This window comes from Pseudoliparis swirei, chromosome 7 (genome assembly GCF_029220125.1).
Source record: "Pseudoliparis swirei isolate HS2019 ecotype Mariana Trench chromosome 7, NWPU_hadal_v1, whole genome shotgun sequence".
NCBI lineage: Eukaryota > Metazoa > Chordata > Actinopteri > Perciformes > Liparidae > Pseudoliparis > Pseudoliparis swirei.
The window spans coordinates 22,710,638-22,732,987 of NC_079394.1; the positions used below are offsets into that span (position 1 = coordinate 22,710,638).

A 22,350-nucleotide genomic window follows, 5' to 3' on the forward strand; every position below is an offset into this window, starting at 1 on the left:
CCTTTGACCCGATCGATCCCAAAATCTAATCAACTGGTCCCCGGATAATAAACAATCATCCCACCAAATTTCATGCGATTCGGTTCAATACTTTTTGAGTTTTGCGAATAACACGCATACAAATAAATAAATAAATAAATACACAGCGATCAAAACATAACCTTCCGGCATTTTCAATGCGAAGGTAATAATGTGTAACCGTCACACGTCGTAGTTCCTGGTCCGTACCGACAGCAGTGATGAATGTTCATGGCTGACATTGTCTTCATCTACATTAACGCCTTCAGTGTCATTTTTGAAATGCATGTTATGTTCACATACAAGGTTTATGGTTCAATTCAGTTTATTTTGTATAGCCCAATATCACAAATTACAAATTTGCCTCAGAGGGCTTTACAATCTGTACACAATCGACATCCCTGTCCCAGGACCTTACATCAGATCAGCAAAAACTCCCAAGAAATAGAAAAAACCCTTTCATGGGGAAAAAAAGGGAAGAAACCTTCCAGAGAGCAACAGAGGAGGATCCCTCTCCAGGATGGACAGAAGAATATATGTCATGTGTACAGAAGGACACATTACAGAGTTAAAACACATTCAATGAATATGACAGAGTATGAATAGTTGGTAGTAGGCATATTCCACGATCCAGACCTCCACAATTCATCAGGCAGATGGAGGTTCGAATTACCCCAATTTACCCCAATTATTGTGTGACATATGCATGTATATTTATTTGTTCAAACAGCTCCAAGCAGCACATTCCTGTAGTGTTAACAAGCCCAAATAATGGTGGTTCTGTTTGTCAATGATTACTGCCTCGGCCAAATATAATGTAGGTGAATAGAAATGAGTCCGTGCTGTACTGCATTTTAAACGGGCATTTATAAAATTGCACATACACACCATGATTGGTTTCACAGGAGCCCCTTTGCCAAGGATAGTCAAAACAATACATTGTAAATAGGGCTGGGCACGTTAACGCGTTAATCTTGCGTTAACGCAGCACTTAATTAACGCCGACAATTATTTTATCGCGCATTAACGCATGTTGTTTTTATTTTTTATTTCTTTATTATTTTTGTAATTAATTTTTTAGACAAAAGATAATACATAGACATAACACCTAGAGGACTATAAACAATGCAGATGACAAAACAATGGACATAACATCATAAAGTCAGAGTATTTGTGGGGGAAAAAGAATCTCAACAAATGACGGCAGGTATGAGACGCCCTCAAGACACACATCACACGGAGAATACACGAGTTGTATGAAAAGGAGAGGACTGCAAAGCGACAGCTTCACAACGTGCACCCTGTTGCTCTCACTGGGGACGACTGGACATCGGGTGACCAGACGTCCAGTTTTCCCCGGACATGTCCTGCTTTTGAGCCCTAAAAAATACATCCGGCAGGGATTCCAAAGACGTCCGGGATTTTGCTTCGTCGGATATTTGTTTTTCTCTGGGTTTTCATAAACTCGTATTTACCCCTGACAAGTTTTGGAAATGGTATCTCCCTTCTTACGTGAGCTCTGACGGTTTAGAGGACAGTCATTGGTCGACCGATCTCAGGGTTGCCAGATACACGATAATTATCCTCCAAATACAACCATTTTGAGCCTTTGGTACGATACTTCACCATCTCCAATCTGGCAACACGGAGCACCTTGCCGCCTCCACTAGTTCATTGTTGTTTGTGCGGCATGCTGTACACTACAACCAGCGTCGCCGCTCCCATAATGCACTACGCGCTGTGCGTAGGGCACAAAGTCCTGAGGGGGCTCCACAAAATAGGCAACTAAAAAATCCTCATAGTTATAATAATTATAATGCCGATATTATTTCAGTCTAGAAATATTAGGCACCTTTTAGGCATGTATATCACAAAACAGGCAGAACAAGAGAGATGTTTAATCTCAGCCCCCCCCCCAGACGAAGTGTCCTCTTTTTCACAAACTCAAATCTGGTCACCCTACTGGACATCACTCTGTAACCACAATGACCTCGGAGTGACTGTGCATTATATTGATGAGAAGTGGGCGCTGCATTCACATGCCCTGACTGATGAAAACAGAGGAGAGACATGATGCTGAAACGTGCGCGGGACACTTTACTGAAGTTGCACAGCAGTGGAATGTGACAAATAAAGTCACCACACTGAGCAGATAAAGCACCAGAGATGATCGCTGCTGCGAGACGACTGCCTTTGATCACGTCCCTGCTTCAGTCTCCAGCGTTCTGTCACAGTGTCTCTGCATAACAGTGCATTTGACAATGTCCTGACAGATTTTATGGCACTTTAGTTCATATGGCAGAACATTTAAAATAAGTGTCAAGTTCTAGGAATTGACAAACTGCACTGAAAGTGTTTTCTGGTGTCTCACTCTAACAGGGACAACACATGTTATGGCACTTTCATTCATATGGCAGAACATTTCAAATAGAAGTGCGCTATACACTACTTTTGAATGAATTATTGGATTTTGCGTATACAAATGCGATTAATCGCGATTAATCAGGGAAATCATGCGATTAATCGCGATTAAAATTTTTAATCGTTGCCCAGCCCTAATTGTAAACACTATTTACTATTTCTTGTGTTGAAAGTAGTTCCACTGAAAAACTGCTCAAAGGAAAATATTCTTTTCTGCAGCTGTCTGTTAAACCAAAAAATCAAACATAATATATGCATGAAGAGAATATTTACCAGAATCCCCACAACTGTGTTTATTAGGGGTCACATCATTGTGCCACCAGCTCTCACCAAAGCAGAGATTAGACTGTCATGAACAGGTTTCATGGTGGCAGCAAGGCTTATCCTAAGAAACTGGAAGAGCCCACATACGTCCACGCTCACAGACCGGCTCAAACTCATGACGGAGACAGCTGCTTTTGAAAATATGATTGCCAGGGTAAAGAACAGTTCAAGCCAAACTGACCAAGCATGGAAAAGTCTGATGGCTTTTATTATAAATTAGAGGAGAGGTCAAATACCGGATTTGTGTTTTCAGGGAAATGCAAATATAGATGCAGGTGTATACAAATTTACAAGTAAAAGATAATTAAGGGGGTGCCGGGGTTGCCTTTCTTTTTCTATTTTCTATATTTGTATGTATATATATATATATATATATGTGTGTATATATATTTTTATGTTTATCCCTGACATTTTTGTATTTGTTTTATGTTAAAATGTCTAAATGAATAAAAAAATGGAAGTGACAACAACAACAAAGTATCCGTCCTATGATAAATTCACCCTCCGAACAGTTGCCACGATTAACGATTTCTGGTACATGTTAATTTCTGCTGTAAAGTTGGGCATTTAACCAGGCAGCTCGGTTCTGCAGTGTCTAAAAATGTACATTCTCGCTGTTTACCAGCAGGGGGCGATTCCTCCGATTGCAAAAATATGCAAGATTGTATATGAGGAAATTGTTCTACTTCTCTCTTGATTTATTCCCTCAGTAAACATGATAAACAATCTCTAGTTTCAAATCTTTCAATACCTCATGATGTTCATTTGGTAAATTATGGTCCATTTTGAGTCAAATAGACCATAAACCAGAGTATACATTCGGGCAGGCTTACTGTGATTGACAGTTCGCTGCCGCTACTAATATATATATATATATATATATATATATATGTCCACGTCACTCATCTGCATTCTCAAATGTTCATTGATTGCGATAAAATTAACATGGTGACCGCCGTAGATTTAACCTGTGTGTGCATTTTATCTTGCCGGTATATGGAGATAGACTCACTTTCGGAGCAAGCCTCAAGTGGCCTTTGGCAGAGCTGCAGTTTCTGGCACTTCCAAATTGCCACACATTTTTTAAGTTTCATTCAAATATCGGTCTTGTGACTATTTAACCCAAACTTGACCCCCTGCATCACTCAGCCCAGAGGTATACTTCACCTAGCTTCAAGACCCATCCCTGTACCATGAAGAGCACAGAAGGATGGTCATCTCTTACTTTGCCTAGTTTACAACAGTGGTACATTATAGTCCAAAGGATATTACGGGCAGCACAGTGGCTCAGTGGTAAGCGCTGTCGCCTCACAGCAAGAAGGCTCTGGGTTCGAGTCCCGGTCGTTCCAGGTCCCTTCTGTGTGGAGTTTGCATGTTCTCCTCGTGCCTGTGTGGGTTTACTCCGGGTACTCCGGTTTCCCCCACCCTTAATAAAGACATGCACCGCAGCCTCACCCCGGTTCGTATGGACGTGAATGAATGTTGGTGGTGGTCGGAGGGGTCGTAGGCGCTGATTGGCAGCCACGCTTCCGTCAGTCTGCCCCACTGATGTACCTTACCACCACCGGTATGACTGTGTGTATGACTACTGGGCTCTGGACTGTAAAGCAACTTTGCGTGTCTTGAGAAGCGCTCTATAAAATAAATGATTATTATATTCGCAGGCAAATGTCCCACTTATTTAAGACGGAAGTTTTTCATTTCGCAAAGCAGTCCATATATATCGTGTTATCGATTGCCCCGTTTTTTGTTAATGCTTGTCTTGGCAAGGTCTCGCTTGACGTAGAGGTTTTAATCTCAATGCGACTTCCCAAATAAAAAATAGTTATGAGGTCTCCTGCCCTACTGACCTCCATCGTCCAAGCCATCCATCTTGTTGGTTCCCTCAGAAATGCCAGTGTAACCACATGAAAGAATGAAACAAGCTTTTACGCCGACACGTAGTTTGGAATCAAAGTGTTACAAATACAACTGCTTGTACTTGTATAACCCTTGTTACCTTCGCATTGAAAATGCCGGAAGGTTATGTTTTGATCGCCGTGTATTTATTTATTTATTTGTATGCGTGTTATTCGCAAATCTCAAAAAGTATTGAACCGAATCGCATGAAATTTGGTGGGATGATTGTTTATTATCCGGGGACCAGTTGATTCGATTTTGGGATCGATCGGGTCAAAGGTCATGAACAGGTCAAAATCTTTCGCAGAACTCAAAAAGTATTGAACCGAATCGCATGAAATTTGGTGGGATGATTGTTTATTATCCGGGGACCAGTTGACTAGATTTTGGGATCGATCGGGTCAAAGGTCAAGGTCATGAACAGGTCAAAATGTTCTTGAATCGCATGAAATTTGTTGGGATGAATGGTTATTATCCGGGGACCATTTGATTAGATTTTGGGATCAATCGGGTCAAAGGTCAAGGTCATGGAAAGGTCAAACTCTTTTTTACCTTCGCATTGAAAATGCCGGAAGGTTATGTTTTGATCGCCGTGTATTTATTTATTTTATTTATTTGTATGCGTGTTATTCGCAAATCTCAAAAAGTATTGAACCGAATCGTATGAAATTTGGTGGGATGATTGTTTATTATCCGGGGACCAGTTGATTAGATTTTGGGATCGATCGGGTCAAAGGTCAAAGGTCATGAACAGGTCAAAATCTTTCGCAGAACTCAAAAAGTATTGAACCGAATCGCATGAAATTTGGTGGGATGATTGTTTATTATCCGGGGACCAGTTGACTAGATTTTGGGATCGATCGGGTCAAAGGTCAAGGTTATGGAAAGGTCAAACTCTTTTTTTACCATAGCACGATACATTTTTGTCCAATTGGCATGCAACTAATGCCAAAATGTTCATAATTCAATGCCCAATCTTGTGATATGCGAAGGTATGCGCTCTACCGAGTGCCCATTCTAGTTTGACCATAGCACGATACATTTTTGTCCAATTGGCATGCAACTAATGCCAAAATGTTCATAATTCAATGCCCAATCTTGTGATATGCGAAGGTATGCGCTCTACCGAGTGCCCATTCTAGTTCTCCACTGTTTCCATCACGGCTGTTTTCAGGAGGTAGCTAGGAAATCCGTGATGTTTGAAAAGGATCACAGTATATATACACTCCACATGTAGTTAAGACTTTTTTGTTTTATTTTGTGTTTTAAGGTGAAAACATTTAAATAAAATTCAGCAGACACAGTCCAGTCATTCTTCTCATTCTCTCCGTCTCATTTGTGGTTCACCCTCTACTATGACACATTACGTTATACTCCACAAATCCATGATGAGGGATGTCAGCACTTGGATTATGACGGTAAGCACTTCGTAGCTCATGTGTGGAGGTAAAGAGAGAACTAAGATGTACAATCAAGCCTATTTGAAACATATGGGACACCATTTATTCAATACTAATGGCGGAGCCCAGACCAAATACGACTGTCTGCCTCCACCAGACACTGAGACCAGGGCAGAACCCACACACACCGAAAACGTGGGTTGGGAAATGTGGCTTCAGAAATATACTTTTCCAATAGAAGACTGATAAGGAAAAAAATAACTGTTGTGTCCTTCATTGGAATAAATCACAATACCCGTACCAAATACCAGTACCCTTATCGTGATGACAATACCAGTCGAGGGCGTATTTTGCTACATTTTTGTTCTATTTCATTTGTTCATCATCATTGTGCAAAATACCACCAACTCGTATGTTGTATACTTTGAAATGTTTTGGTGGCATCTCAGTATGCTCGACTTCACCACACCACAGACTGTATGGGTTGTAGCTGCTGCGGTAGTACGCCAATCACATGACCCATTAAACCGAAGAACGCTTGTGGCAGCGAGCAAAATCATAATCTTATTTCTAGACCTGGATATTACAAGGATCAAATGCAGGTGCACTATGAATGAAGAAAGTTTCGATACTTCCTAGTACTGGATCATTTCAGTCGAGTACCGATACCCAGCCCTATTTGGCAATCTCATAAAAGATCTTGCTTCTGTTTTCCCTGTTCCCAGGTTTGTGTAGGGAAACGTCTCAGGACATAATTCAATGTCTGCGGTTTGTTTGAAATGATAATAGAAAATGCAGAGCCTTCCTCCTTGGAAGGAAAAAGTCCACAAATGAGTCCTTTAAGCAAGGCTGGATTGTTAATTTAGCTAAAGGGGGCACTCACTGGAAGCTTACCATGTCAATTTGAGTTTAACTAATTAGAATTTAGTCTAGGAATATGTACGATGTAATCAAAAGACATGATGAGGGCCTTCAAGTGGGCCCTGCTTTATTGATCCCGAGTAGTGACCCGTTCAGACACACACATCTTCAAATACCGACACTTGGTCAGTACCCCTTGGCTTTCCACGAACTCTAATGTAAACCCATCAGCGGCATTATTAAACAGCAACTAACTTAGTACAAAGAGCAAGAAAGGGAGGAAGTTGGGCTAGGGATGGGTTAAACAAAATCAGACTATCACTTAGGAGATCACTGTTCGTGTCACACATTAAAAGCAAGTAAAAGTTTATTTATTTAACCTTATTGTAACTTTTTGTAGACGTTAGACTTTTCTAAACGCCTTGTACGTAAGTTATGGAACAAACACATTTTAACATAAACCAAAGTGCAAAACTGACACTAGGGAGGTACGTAAAGTGTCACAGTTAGACGTGCAAGGCTACTGGGCAAGTGTCAGTGTTTGACAAATTGGGAGTGAGAATGCATCACAGATCTAGGCACAACGCCCAATGGCACCAAGCAAGTTCATCCTGCCATACCTTCAGAGTACCAACTCTGCTCCTCTTATTCAGTCTTCATAGGAATCTGAAATGGAACACAGCTTTCAAAAGATAAGGCTGTTGTATTTTATATATTCCTCTTATTGTCACATAAAGATCTAAATCTTCACTGCGTGAGTCCATCTTCCAATACTTTCTGGCTTCTACTGAGGACAAACACTTTTTCTTTTTAAAGAAAGATTCACATTAGTTTAATAGTTGTTTTTTTGACGACTACTTTTTACTTTTTTTTACTACTTTGTGCATTTGTTGGGGACTATTTTCAACAGCAGATTAACCCATTGTTGGTGTTAGTGTCAAGTTTCTAATTGTTTTGGACAACAAGAGATCTCTATGTTAAAGAGGAATATGATAGGTCAGGTGTTGGATACTCGCACAACACATGTTAGTAGATACATTCATTGCCGGTTGGGGTCTGCACATTGGATTTGCTGACGATAAGATGAATATAGAATTTCATCAACGTCATCATGTAACAGACAGAAGAGGGCCCCACCTGCAGAAACTTAACAAAAACATTCCAAGGAGATCACGCCACACAGTTTAAGACTGGGAAATACGGTATTGCTTGGAGGTGCAGTGCAAGAACAGCACAGCAATGAATGCTGAGCACCAAAGACGGCGACAATAAGAAAAGTAAACCGTAAGACCCGGTCACACCAGCGAGTGACTTGGCAAATTTCATTCCACGTTCTCGTAAAACATTATGCAGTTTAAACTTGCAACAAAGCAATTGAGCTTAGATAGCTTAATTTGTGTTGGACTATGGCTGTGTCTACTACCGGACACTTGAGCACTTCGAGCACTGACTTTCAGTGTTTAGAGCACCACACTGACAAAACCAGCAGAATTCAGTGCACTGAAAGTACCCGGATGGCGCACAAACGGGCAAAAAATGCAGTGTAAAACGATGGACACTACTGGCCCTAAACGGGCGCCATCTTGGCTACGTAGCGGAAGAGGAGGAGCCCTTTCGCCAGCTTTTCATTTTATTTCTAAAACAATGGCGGACGAGATGTGGAGGTATCGCAGTTTCCACATGGGGTGGAGAAAGGGGTAAACAAGGGACAAAAAGAGGGCAAGAAGTGCATTCATTTTGTCAGTTTAAGTTTCGCAGTTTAAGCAGATTTGCATACGTCACTCCCGGCTTAATTTCGCGGGTGCCGTGAACAGATTTGCGTCCGTCACTTCCGCCAAGTGGTTAACGTAAGTGTTCCATTTGATACAGCACTTATCAGCGACGGAGTGCACTACAGATGTCAGTGCACTGTATTGCAGTACACTGTATTGCAGTGTACTTCGTAAAGTGTCCGGTAGTAGACACAGCCCGGGTCTCTGAATGGGCAAATCTCAATTGGTTATTAATCCATGTCAAAGTTCAACCAGAATAAAACTTAACCCCAAATATTTGGGCCGATTGACTTTGCCTCCAGCAAGCTAGTCCACCAAGATTCCATTAAATACAATTGATTTTGTAACCGAATTTGGCTGTTTTATTGCTGGCCGTGACCGGGCCTTTACCGATTACAACTTTCACCTACTCTAATTATTTACATTTCTACTATGACTGGTTTGAGAAAGATATTGTTTTGGATTGGATTCTTAGACAACAGACAGTGTTTGCTCTTTCTCACACATAGGACTGGCGACAGGGTGTTTTTCGTGGGTCTGTTTTGTCACCGGAGGTGACAGAAGACTGTACAGTGTTTGGGGACAGCATTTAGATTTTGGTGTCACTGGTTCCCTGGTTTCCCTTTAAGCTTAACAGCAGCAGAGGTTTTAGTACGGCTGGGTGGCTGAGGGGCGGAGGAACGACAACCCAAACCTCATGGGACTAAGAAAATAAAAAGGCACTTTAAAAAATTGTAACAAATTTCCAGTGTCACTAGATAGACTATATATAGTTATATATATATATATACTGTATGTATACACAGGCATTTTCATATATGAAGGAATGCAAAGACAGAGTATAAACACTTGACTTTAAATACATTTGTATATATATATACGCTATGTAATAATATATACGTAACATTTGTTGATCGTAGTGGCAATATAGGAGCTTAAAAAAGAAAGGGGGTGGATGTGATAAAGCGCATTGTGTTTTTTAGGTTTGTTGAGGTTTTCGCGAGAGGAAAACTTGTGGCAATAAGTTTCAGTTGCAGTGCACAAACTGAAGAGTTGCATAGGCAAGAAAGCAAGTAGTTCATGGTTTGACCATCAAAAGTGGTACGTACAGAAGAAACAATCAAATACACAAAAAATTGAAGACAGTGTGTCCATCCAAATGGATAGTAGGCCTACAGATTGCTTTAACTTCCATAAAGCAAAAAAAAAAGTTTGTCCCTCTCCCCCCAATTCTCAATATCAAAGAAGCGAGAGTCAGTTCAAAGTCAGCAGCTTACTTGTGCAGGGCATGATGGAATGGCATGTGTGTAAATAGACTGCATATGCAGTGCATGTGTACATGTGTTTCCAGTGAGGCCCGAGGGCCGGCGCAGCCACCGTGCGCCAACCCCTACAGCTGGGTGTCCTGGTACTGGAAGGAGTTGGCGGTGTAGTATCCCGGCACTGCCTCCTCCTGCTCCTCTTTTTCCTCCTCCTCCTGCGCCCCCTCTTTGCTGGGGTAGAAGGGCTGTCCCTCCAAGGAGGACGGAGGAGTCTGCGGTTCAAGATGGGAGCTGGAGCTGTAAGGAAATGGACAAAACAAGCTGTAGTGAGTCATTCCACACTTGGACAATCTAGCATATTTTGGTCAATCATTTTTGTACCAACATACACCTCAACAACTATTGTATAAAATGGTGTACAGTCATTCATGGTTCCCATATGATGTATCCTACCAATAGATCTTAACAGCTGTCTTCATAGATAACTGTGACATTTGCTAACAGATCCTTTAGCTCAAAGCTCTTGATGATCATTTCTAATAATCTTCGTGAGCCCCTGACCTTTCCATACTGGTGGTATGTCACTCTGTTATTTCTGGTTGTCTGGCTGTCACTTTGTTGTGTATGAAGGCAGTCTATGTCTACAATCTGTCTTACTCAGTTCGACTGCCTTTACACTTTCAATACAGGATACAACATTTTGAAAAACAGTTTTTTTTAAAAGCCTTTAAACTTTTTTTAAAAACCCTGTTGATATTGCATATCAGTTATGTTTACCAAGAACCTGCAGTTTAGTCATTATGTACAGGACCAGATCAACCCACTATCACTCTCTACTAGTCAAATACAGCTTCATGGTCTGTTCTGATTCTGAGGCAGCCATAAGCGTCCGTATGAGACCAGGCTTTCAACAGGCTATGTATAAGATTGGACGTAGTCGGCGTGAGGTCCCCCATTGGTTTGTGCCCTTTTGAAGCCTCGAGTTTGGCGAATTCGTTGTCACCATCTTGGATTAAGGCTGCCGCCATGTTGTTGTCAAAGTCAAATCGCCCAAATGTGCCCAAATGCAAATTTTAGAGACCTCGCCTAAATTCTCTTTACTAAAAACTCTCCAACTATTGTTCTGCCTTATTTTTTCTAAGTCATAGTTTGCAGAGAGACTGTTCACAAGTTGTGTTATTATCTGGGTGATAGTAGGCCTTTGCTGTGCATCCATCCAGAAAGTGCTTTTTTTTCTAATCGAACCTGAAACTTTTATTTTCATAGAAGTTTCATCTTTATTTACTCTTCACCAGTAACGTATGAATAAATATTTAAACATCTGAACAAAAGCTCACATGTGTTGCCTTTATTATAACACTAACAGTATTCAAATAGCTTTTGTGGTTGCAGAGCTACATCCTTTTGAGTTTGGGTATGTCATTTCGAGCAGGAACCTCAAAAATTGGGTAGGGTTCAAGAGGTTAACTCATGATTGTGATGGTTGATGACATCATCATCTTTACAGTTTTACTTTCTTTACTGTCTGACTGTGTTTCTGGACCAATTACGATTTGTTATTGGACTGATTCTAAGCAATGTTGCTATATTCAGAGATGCTAGGAAAGTAACTCGGTAAGTGGAATTAAACCAAAACATATACAAACTAGAATGGGCACTCGGTAGAGCGCATACCTTTGCATATCACAAGATTGGGCATTGAATTATGAACATTTTGGCATTAGTTGCATGCCAATTGGACAAAAATGTATCGTGCTATGGTAAAAAAAGAGTTTGACCTTTCCATGACCTTGACCTTTGACCCGATTGATCCCAAAAACTAATCAAATGGTCCCCGGATAATAACCAATCATCCCACCAAATTTCATGCGATTCAAGAACATTTTGACCTGTTCATGACCTTTGACCTTGACCTTTGACCCGATCGATCCCAAAATCTAGTCAACTGGTCCCGGATAATAAACAATCATCCCACCAAATTTCATGCGATTCGGTTCAATACTTTTTGAGTTCTGCGGACGATTTTGACATGTTCATGACCTTTGACCTTGATCCGATCGATCCCAAAATCTAATCAACTGGTCCCCGGATAATAAACAATCATCCCACCAAATTTCATGCGATTCGGTTCAATACTTTTGAGTTCTGCGAAGATTTTGACCTGTTCATGACCTTTGACCTTTGACCCGATCGATCCCAAAATCTAATCAACTGGTCCCCGGATAATAAACAATCATCCCACCAAATTTCATGCGATTCGGTTAAATACTTTTTAAGTTCTGCGAAAGATTTTGACCTGTTCATGACCTTTGACCTTTGACCCGATCGATCCCAAAATCTAATCAACTGGTCCCCGGATAATAAACAATCATCCCACCAAATTTCATACGATTCGGTTCAATACTTTTTGAGATTTGCGAATAACACGCATACAAATAAATAAATAAATAAAATAAATAAATAAATAAATACACGGCGATCAAAACATAACCTTCCGGCATTTTCAATGCGAAGGTAAATATTATAAAAACAACTATAGAGCAGGGTATGCTTTAGGACGGGCTTACTGTGATTGACAGGTCGGCGCCGCTAAATCATCCTTCCGCATTCCAAATCTGATGACTTTATTTTATCGGTTGAAAAAACAACAACATCTAAGATGGCGAAATTGAGGGATCAAAACCAGAGTCGACAAACCAATGGGTGACTTCATAAAGACTACTTCCACTTCCTCCACACACACACACACACACACGCACACGCACACGCACACGCACAGGGTTTCCAGAAAACAATGCATGTAATCCAGAGTTAGGGTTCTTACATTGGATCTCAATAATATCAGCCACATTGTTTACTGATCTTGTAAAATGCCCCAGAAAATAATCTATCGGTAAACCATGGGTATTTTTGACAGCGGATACATTTTAAAATAGTGTAGGTAGTGAGGAACAGCCACTGACAATCATCTGGATTACAACTGTAAAGACCTTATATGTGTCTGTTACTTCAAGGGTCCTTAATAATGTCAGCTGATTCGTGTCAGGCTGCACTAACAGTGCCATCTTGTAAACTAGAAGGTGAGCAAACACAACCATGCTGACGAACACACTCACTGCAGAGCTTGGAAACGGTCGTATGGCAGTAGTGCGCCTACCCGATAGGCTGTGGGCGACTGTGATCCAGTTTGGCTGTTTTCAGAGGAACAGCATAGATGTCCGGGTGCTTCTCAGCAATTTCCAGCTGGGAACAAAGAACAAAGATTAGGCACACACAAAAAATACATTCTACTTTTAGCTCTCTGGGCCAAAATACCCCAACAACTAATTGGTAAAGAAAAAAATGGCACTTAAGTCAATTTTTTGTTTGGTCAGAGGACTACAAGTTAAAAACCATCTATTATGGATATTGTGCAAACAAGTAGATACGTTGTGACCAGGCTTAACCAGGCCTGAAAGGTGAAACCAATGAGACCTGCTTTCTTTCTAATGACCAACAAGGTTGTAAAAATAAGTTTGATTGGATAGAACTCTGAGAAAATGACATCTCTTTTGATTTATTCTGTAGTAATAAACCATAAGGTTTAGGTGTGATGCGTTACATGCCTTTTTCCAACAACACTGTATACCCACTTCACTGGTCTGCATTTGGCTTTCTATGTTGTGAGCCATTTTCATCAAGCCACTGGTGCAACAAGGAACAAAAGAGATGAAGGTCATTGACTGAGAGAATAATGATTCATCACCACACTAATATGATTTATATTTACCTTGCCCACTCCCTTAGCACCTGGTGTAATGAACAATGATAACATGTGCTGGTCTACGCTCTAAAAGAAGGTCGCGGCCTACATCTGAAAAGTGACCAAATTGTAAAAACCTTCAGAACTGATCTAAGATCTGCCTCCTGTTATGCGTAATACACTTCATGACATTACTACAGACTACCAATGGGAACACTGAGCTGTGCTCACCCTGGCGTTCTGCGCCTCCTGCAGTTCCTGCAACCTCTGGGCTCGGGCGAAATGGTCCATCTTCTCGAAGGCCTTGATCTTTCCCAGGAAGGACCTCAAGGACGGATCGTCCACGAGGTTGTCCCTCGTCGCCCCCTGCTGCCGTTTACAGGCCGCCACGGTGGCCTCTGCCGTGCGGGGTTGCGGCGCTCCCGGGGGCCACAGTTTTCCGCAGGGGCTGAAGTGGTGAGCCGGGGACAGAGGCGGCGGGCCCGAGGAGACGGCGGTGGCGGAAGAACGGGAGATGAGGGGTGGAGGAGGGTCGTTGTTGCTGCTGCTGGCGGGGCTGCTGCTGGAGGGGGAGTCGTAACTTCGGCTGGAGCTGGGGGGCGGGGGGTGGTGCTGACGGTGGTGGTGATGGTTCGGGTTGGCGGAGCCTAGCGGGAGGATCGGATCGTCCCTCAGAGACAGTTTGACCTGCGCGAGGAGGGGAAGCGTTAGAGCCAGAACAGATGGCGGTATTCTCAGTTATTTTAGAAACTCCTCAATGCAGCCACTGTGCTCCACACGGAGCCGATAATCTCTGAAACAACGATGCTTTGATGGCCATCTTTACTGCAGCAGATTCAAATGTGTCAGACTAAATTGGCAGTTAATGGCAATAAAATATAAGCATGAATATGAGACACGAGTTCACAGATAATTACAATCGCTTGGTTTATGGCTTTATGCCAGTGACACCTGGAGAGTATAGAGTACAAACAAAGCTTAAGGTGTCTAAACTTTCAGACAGATTTCATATTTTTTAAAAGCCCAACCGCTAACTAGCAGCAGTTAAAAAAAATACACTAGATTCAACAAAACTGCTGAAACTGTGAGAGATGGTCCAAATAACACTGCCATCTTATGGTGTTCATGGGTGGTGGGACCTTGACACACCCACCTTCTGTGACCAGGAGACTTCCCCGCTGGGAATCAAGCATGTTTTAAACTAAAGTCCTAGCCGAGCTTACACACTGCACATTCTACATTTGGGAGATTTGAGCTAAATGAAATGTGAATTATGTTACATTTAAGTTCTTGCAGTCGAAAAAAGAATGAAATATTGATTTAGTTTTTTTGGTTCTTACTGTACAGATGGAACCGTGTACCAAAACAAAATGTCTTGGACAATTTCGTACAATTGTAACATTCCACAAATACGACTAAATCTACAACACTGGATCGAAGTCTAAAGCTACGCTCACAACATTGGCTATAAGAGGGAAGCACCAGAAAAAGTTTAGGTTCTACAACTTAAGTTAAGTTCAGTTTTAATTCCAACCAAACAGCAGCTCCTCAATTGCGTTCACTCTTTTCTTTGAAAAGAGAGAAACACTCATCGATACCCGGCTGCTGGGTTGCGTTGCTGGAATGAAAACCTTGAAACACAAGGCCACCACCATGTACCAGTAACCGAGGGGAATTCTGGGTACCCCTCTCATCCAATGAGCTGACGGCGGAGGACTCTGAACCGCAGCGAGAGCGGTTCCTCCCCGTCAGGCCGTTGCTCAAAGGGAAGGTCAGCCCACTCCTCTCAGTGGAGGCAAAGAGCTGCCAGGATACATGTGGAGGACAGAGTAGAGATGCTGTGTGTTGTCTTACTCACTGTGGGCTTCTAAGAAATAACATGCCCCCCAATTAACATCTCTCAAACATTTTTGTTTTCAACGGAAGAGTCGAGGGTGTTAGAGTCTTACATAGAATAAAATAGAGCCTCCTCTCAAAGGCGGTCACAAGAAGCTTGATGCTGCGACCACGTCGGACCACAAACAGAAATGAGTTCTGAATATATGGTGTACATGCACAACACTACGATAGAATTAAGACATTGTGGGTCTTATTATTATTATTTATTTAAATTAGTCTTCCATTCCCTGTCTATGGCCCATTTCTTTTCTTCTCTTCTCTTCATACGTGATGACGTCACACACTTGAGACTCACTTTTCTTTTCTGGTCTCGGGCTCAGAGAGACAGCAGCTCTTATTCATTAATATTGATTAATTTTTGCTTGAAGATATTGTTGTTGTTGTGTATTTGTAGTGGGTGCGTGTCCCTCACCTTGCTGTCTGTTAAGCAGACCGGCGGAGGGCTGGACCTGTTGAGGACTTCACGGCTGCCGATTTTCCTCACGCGGCTCCTGATGTCTGGACTGTACCTGCGCAAGATCTGCACATGCACACACACACGCGCGCACACACAGGCACAGGCACATGCACACGCACAAGCACAAGCACACTTAGAGTGACAGGTGGTGTTATGCATAATGCTCTTATTACACATTGTTCAATCTTCTTTAAGAAAAATATATGCACCTATATTATTTATTCCAAGTATTAAGTACATTGTGATTTTCCCAAAATATACTATTTAAAAGCGACCCTCTTTTTTCAAATGTGTTGTTAAGACAGTATCCACAACATATGTATTTGTCTCTTTCTGTCCTCCTTACCATGTTTGTACAAAACATTAGTTTGGAAATGCAGATGGGATCATGAGAAAGTACGTTTGTTAGTCATTTGGTTTGATTAGTACTTCCGGAGAAGAAAGTGAGAAAAAGGGGAAAGAAATCTGGTGATCCATTTTTGTAAATCTGACCTTAATAGTTCTCTCTCTTCTCAGATTTTCCTACTTGATTAATAGATTAAGAAAGTTTATTCTTTTATTATTCTTTTTCCCTCTTTTTTTTTTTTAACCTACTCTTTATTTACAAACACGGGAGAGAAAACTATTTAGATCAGACTTAATGAGGATTAAAAAAAAATTTGTTATCACTTTATCATTTTTGCATACAGAATGACTTCTGATGCATTATTTTGTATTCTAGAAGTAAATGCAATACATTGCAGACACAGACTTTATGATTGTGTCACCTTATTTTATGGTCAACTATACAGCTGCTGATGGCTGGATTCTCCAGACGTTGCAGGCATGAAGCTGTAATCTCCTGTCTGCCCTACTGATGGCAGCACTGCACCGAGAGTGAAACTGAGGTCTGCATCAGCCTGTGTGTTAAACAAAGCTGGCATTTCCAACGAATACATACCATAATATATCACCTAACACTGACGCCAAGACCGTTAACAATTTCTTATAGAGAAAGATTTTGTTTGCACTTGCATTTTATAAAAATAAATGTGAGGCTATTTCTTCACATCTTGCACTGTTTATTGTTTAATTAAATTTTAACTTGTTTTTTTAATCTTGTGCCTTAATGCCTTTTATGTGAAACACTTTCGCTAGCTGTTGAAAGGTGCTTCTCTAAAAACAAATTCTACATTCTCTTTATGATTTATTTATTTTGCAGATTTTAATATTTTGCACACACAGCATATTTTGTGTTCTGACTGTAACATCACAAATGGCTTCGAGGAAACACTGGGGTGCATTAATAAAACTTGTGTGAGCCGTCTCCATGGCGCCGGTGTTGTCACCCTGCGAGGGCCGCCATTTTTAACGCCTCTGCTGTGAGATGACACCAGTTAGTCGGAACCATGTCAGAACTCTGGCCTACAAAAGTTTAAAACACAAACGGTAGCGCTGGATGAAGAGCTCTGGTATTACAACTCAACTGCACGGTATCATTTCAACCGTAAAACGTAAAAAATAAATAAAAAGGTTATCTTTTACTTTTCTTATCGTCATCTGTTATAAGTTATTTGCGAGGAAAAAGCAATTTAATTGAATCGGAAATAAAGATTTTATAGTTATTTCAAAACTTAAACTTGGCATGAGTAACTTCAAGGTTGTATTCTAAACTGCTCGGAGCTCGTGTCAGGAAGTTAAACAGCTCATAGTTCCCTCTCAAAAGTCAAATTGATGTTGCTGTGTAAACATCAACTTCAAACAGCTGAATTTATTTCTCACGAATAAACTGCATCATCACAAGATGATACACATAAGAATTTACCTTTCGCCCAACACACAATTTTACTGAGTATAGCTTGAACGCGCCATGCAAATGTTTAAAAGTTGTGGCATTTACACACACACACACACACACAATGTTCAAAAATTCCAACCCGGTGTACTTTCTATGCTTTTATATCTCTCCCCCTCCCCCAATTAAAAACCTATGCACAGTGAGGCAGGAGTACCTCAAGATTTCACTACAACATTTGGGTGAATACACAACTGCCCAGAAGTCAGTATAATCATATTAATGAACTGAATAACTGAATAAATACAAGGTAGAAAGATGACCTGACTTCATTACACACTAGCTGTGTAGAAGCTGATCCGCTGCGTTGCGTTATTACTTTGTGATAATAGAATAGAATAGAATATACACTATTATTAATCCCCAAGGGGAAATTAGTTCTCTGCATTTAACCCATCCTTAGTTATTAAGGAGCAGTGGGCTGCGGTGAAGCGCCCGGGAAGCAACTGGGGGTTCAGTGCCTTGCTCAAGGACACTTCGACTTGCAACTAATGGGGAGAGCGGGGATCGAACCCACAACCCTGCGGTTGCAGGACAGCCCTCTTACCCCACTGAGCTAAAGCCGCCCAAACACTGCATCATTGCAAAATGCAACCGGATGTGTATTCTCCATGAGACATTTTACGTATTGGGACATACCAAATAGTGTGGTAGTATGTGAATAGATAAAAACTGATTATTTACTACTTTTAGAGTTTAACTTCTGTTTGGTGAAGCTTTGATAATTTTATGTTACATTGTCATTATTACGCTGACTATTAACTGCATATATCCAGATGTTAAATCATTATCTAAATATAAGATGTCTAACTATATCTTTTTTGGTTGGCAATCAAAAATCAATTCCTGGATGCCATTTTTAAAAGTTGGTGCATATCCGTAATACGACCATAAAAAGGCCGACATCGATCACCTTCTATTGACCAGCTTCAACCCAGTTCCACTCTGCATCTGAGTGTGTATGTGTGTGTGTGTGTAAGGTGATGTGAGGTCCTGGGACAGGGATGTTGAATGTTTACCGATTGTAAAGCCTTTTGAGGCAAATTTGTAATTTGTGATATTGAACTATATAAAATAAATTGAATTGAATTGTGTGCGTGTGCGTGTGTGTGTGCGTGTGTGTGCGTATGTGCATGTGTGCGTGTGTGTGACTGACCTCCTCGGCCGAGACGGGCTCCGACGAGCGGCTGATGGAGGAGATATGCACCATCTCTACGTCGGGCTCATTGTCGGTGTAGGTTCCGCCCTCGTCGGCGGTGTCGTCGAGGTCAGAGGTCAGCCGGCTGTCAATGCTGAGGTAGTCGGCAGACAGGAAGGACAGGCGCTCCACGTCCTGGCAGTCCAGATCACTCTCTACTCCCTCCGGCTAGAAGAGACACATGATGGATCTTGGGTGTACAGGAAGGAAGGATGGACAGAAGGATAGCACAAGAACAAGAGAGAAGAAAGAAAGAGAAACAGAGCCGAGCTGTAGAGCACTACTGGCAGGAAGACACACAGTGAGCAATGGTTGGCTGCTACGGAGGGTACGGGAAGACAAGAGGGCAGCCAGTCCACTACAGACTACTCAGACTGAATACGGACTAAAACTAGAGCAGCTAATACAACAGTCCTTCCCTCATTGATATAAAGGGGGTGGACAAAATAACAGAAACACACCAAAGCGACTCCGTGGGTTGAACCCTCATGTTCCACCTGGGTTAAAGGATGTTTTAGAGCCTGGGCAGTGTCTGAGCTGGAGTCATTACACTTTGAGATTTACAATCGACCTAAAGACAGCAGAATCTCACTCTACATGCAGTAAAAGTGGCGTAACCACGTCCCCCGAATTGATTTTTAAAGCTGAACCAGAACCATCAAAAAAGAAACTGCTTTAAACGGGACACCTATGCTTTTGGTTCTTTTGCAGCTCAGAAAGCTTCCAGGGGTGAATTAAGAAGTGAGAATCAGGGTAGAGTTTTCAGTTCAGGCTTCCAGCTTTATAAATGTATTGAAACAAATCCCTTTGTCAGGCGTGTTTGTATTGTTTTCTTTAATATGTTTCCCATCACAGTGAGGTGGAGATGTCTCATACTTGTACAATCAACTGAGGTTACTGCTGCCTAACATTCATAAAACATAACTTTGTTCATATTATCAGTATAGATTCCCAAAAAACTAAACCAAGCCACCATGTGTAGAATTAGAATATGCGTCTGGATGGAAAGATATAGTATAAAAATTAAAAGATATTTCAGTTACATTAAAAATGGGCGACTTAATTCCCTGGCTATCTTTGACCATGCACCGCGGAAGCCTGTGAAATCAACTTGTGTGTGTGTGTGTGTACATGTGTTTACCTTGCCGTCAGATACCCACACAGCCTGCATCTGCTGCTCTATGATAGAGTCTTTAACGCTGCCGTACCAGGCGTCGTTGGCAGAGTTCAGGTCGACAATAGCTGAGTGAGAAAATCATAAAACCTTAACTCACACACACACACACTCAAATGCACAGCAAATATGTGTGTGTCTGTGTGTGTATGTACTGTACCAGTGAACAGGTGCGAGCAGGTCTTCCTCAGCTTGACGGCCTGTTCGTAGAGTTTGCGAGCGCTGCGGTTGGAGTTGGGGGCGACCCTCTGCCTCATGGCCTTGATGCCATGCTTGTTGTCCGGGTTGAAGAAGATGACGATGGGGTACCACTGGGTGTAGTTCAGGGTGTCCACCGCCTTGGGCGTCACGTCCAGTAGGGCGTGCTTATCCTGGGTGGCGTTGGGCAACGCAGACACAAGGTCATGGTGCACAAGGAGTATTCACAAGCTCAAACATGCTCAGAGGTGTAGCAGCTTATGGTGGCTCATGACTAAACCAGATAGATGAGATGTTGCTGCGTAACTTAGTCGAGTCACTGTGACTTTCCTCTATCTGTACTCCTGTAACCTTACACAAAGGTACTTGTGTGTCAAGCAAACTTTAATGTGTGCGTGCGTGAGTAGGCACCTGCTCGATGATTTGCCGGATGGTGTTTAGGCGAACCACTCCCGAGGACTTCTCAGAGCCAGCATCTTTCGGCTCGGTTTCTAACGTAGGAAACACAGAAACAATGGAGAGGTTATTTAGATCTACTCCTGGGAAGAAAGACTCTCACAAACAGAAAAGAGACTCACTGGCCACAACAAACTGGTCGGGCATCTCGGAGGCCAGTTTCTCATTCGCAGCATCGGCGATGGGGCCGAGCAGCACCACGGGACGCCGGAAGCCAGCTGCAACGACACGCCGTTAATAACGACACCGCTAACACTTTTCAAAACTTCACATCAATCACCCACTGATGGACACATCTGGATAACCGTGGACAGCCAAACACATAAATACACATGCCGAGACAGTTTCAAGTAAAATGATCTTAAACACAACCGGACCGATACGAAAATGCTGTGGCCGATACAAATATTGATATCTGAGATTTTTTTAAACAATATACTTCGATATATCTTGCAGATTTCTTTTACTCAAAGAAAATGTGTAGGAAGAAAAACTTTTACAGTGTAATAACAGTGCTCTAGTTAAACAGGAGACATGTTCAATTATTGACTTTCTAATCCAGATCAAACACACTTTGACATTTTAGCGTACCTGTTTTGTTACTTACCGAGCAACATATTGGATATATCTGTGATAATAGCTGAGGAGCCGTGTTTTAATTTTTTTTCAATAATAGAGATGAGTTGAGTTCCAAACTAAAAGGTTTTGGCTGCAACCATGCTCAACATAAATATGTTGATGAGGTGGCTATGTGGATATTTCCTTAAAAATAGGTATCACTTTGATTAAAAAAACATACACATTCTTTAAGCCAGGAATCACATAGGACAGAAATACGCTGACAGTTTAGACTGTGGACAACTATATGACAATAAATAATCCACTTTCTTGATCTACCTATTTCTAGACCTCAGAAGAATATTATTCTTTTCTTTTCTTTCAGAGCCAGAGGGAAAGGATTCAGAGGCTGACTCACATCTGAAATGCGACACTGGCTAATGGACTGTGACCAGACTGTTAAACCGTTCACAGACTCCAAATAGAGACACACTAATTGGTCCTTCTCCTTGTTTCTTACTATAAACCCAGGGCACTTAACTATCTAATTATCTTGAAGGTTATTTAATTTATTACAAATTAGGGTAGGAATATATATGCATTTTGCATCTGCCTATACCTTTTCAGTTATATTCAGTTCATTTTTCATCTCTGCTAGGCTTAAACCTGAGAGGAGATCATGCGTTCGGTTGTGTGCATGTCTGTCTGTCGACAGCTAATTTTGTATACTACTAAAGCAATAAGTTTAATAGTGTTCCTGCTCATTTATGACTGTACTCAAGGACCTGTAGTGGTTGCAGTGATTCCTACTTTAAATTGTATTGTGTTTTACTGCTGACTCCTCGCTACTCTTAACCGGTTGATAGATGGAGCAAGT

At 41.6% G+C, this 22,350-nt stretch overlaps 1 protein-coding gene across 7 annotated transcripts in view; it reads right to left on the minus strand.

The window, feature by feature from the left end:
- Positions 1-325: 325 nt before the first annotated feature.
- Positions 326-22,350, minus strand: part of LOC130196518 (tight junction protein ZO-2-like) — a 95,906-nt gene continuing 73,881 nt past the window's right edge. The window contains exons 15-23 of one of the 7 annotated variants that reach the window (XM_056418747.1): positions 21,038-21,133; positions 20,871-20,950; positions 20,422-20,632; positions 20,229-20,329; positions 19,046-19,255; positions 16,011-16,118; positions 13,931-14,386; positions 13,115-13,200; positions 326-10,254 (exon numbers count right to left, since the gene is read on the minus strand). In XM_056418747.1, coding sequence (XP_056274722.1) covers positions 10,086-10,254; positions 13,115-13,200; positions 13,931-14,386; positions 16,011-16,118; positions 19,046-19,255; positions 20,229-20,329; positions 20,422-20,632; positions 20,871-20,950; positions 21,038-21,133 — 1,517 coding nt within the window. In that variant the 3' untranslated portion in view covers positions 326-10,085. Of the gene's footprint in view, positions 10,255-13,073; positions 13,811-13,930; positions 14,387-16,010; positions 16,119-16,822; positions 16,955-19,045; positions 19,256-20,228; positions 20,330-20,421; positions 20,633-20,870; positions 20,951-21,037; positions 21,134-22,350 lie in introns of those variants that run through there. The other 6 variants (XM_056418748.1, XM_056418749.1, XM_056418750.1 and 3 more) reach the window with 6 other exon arrangements.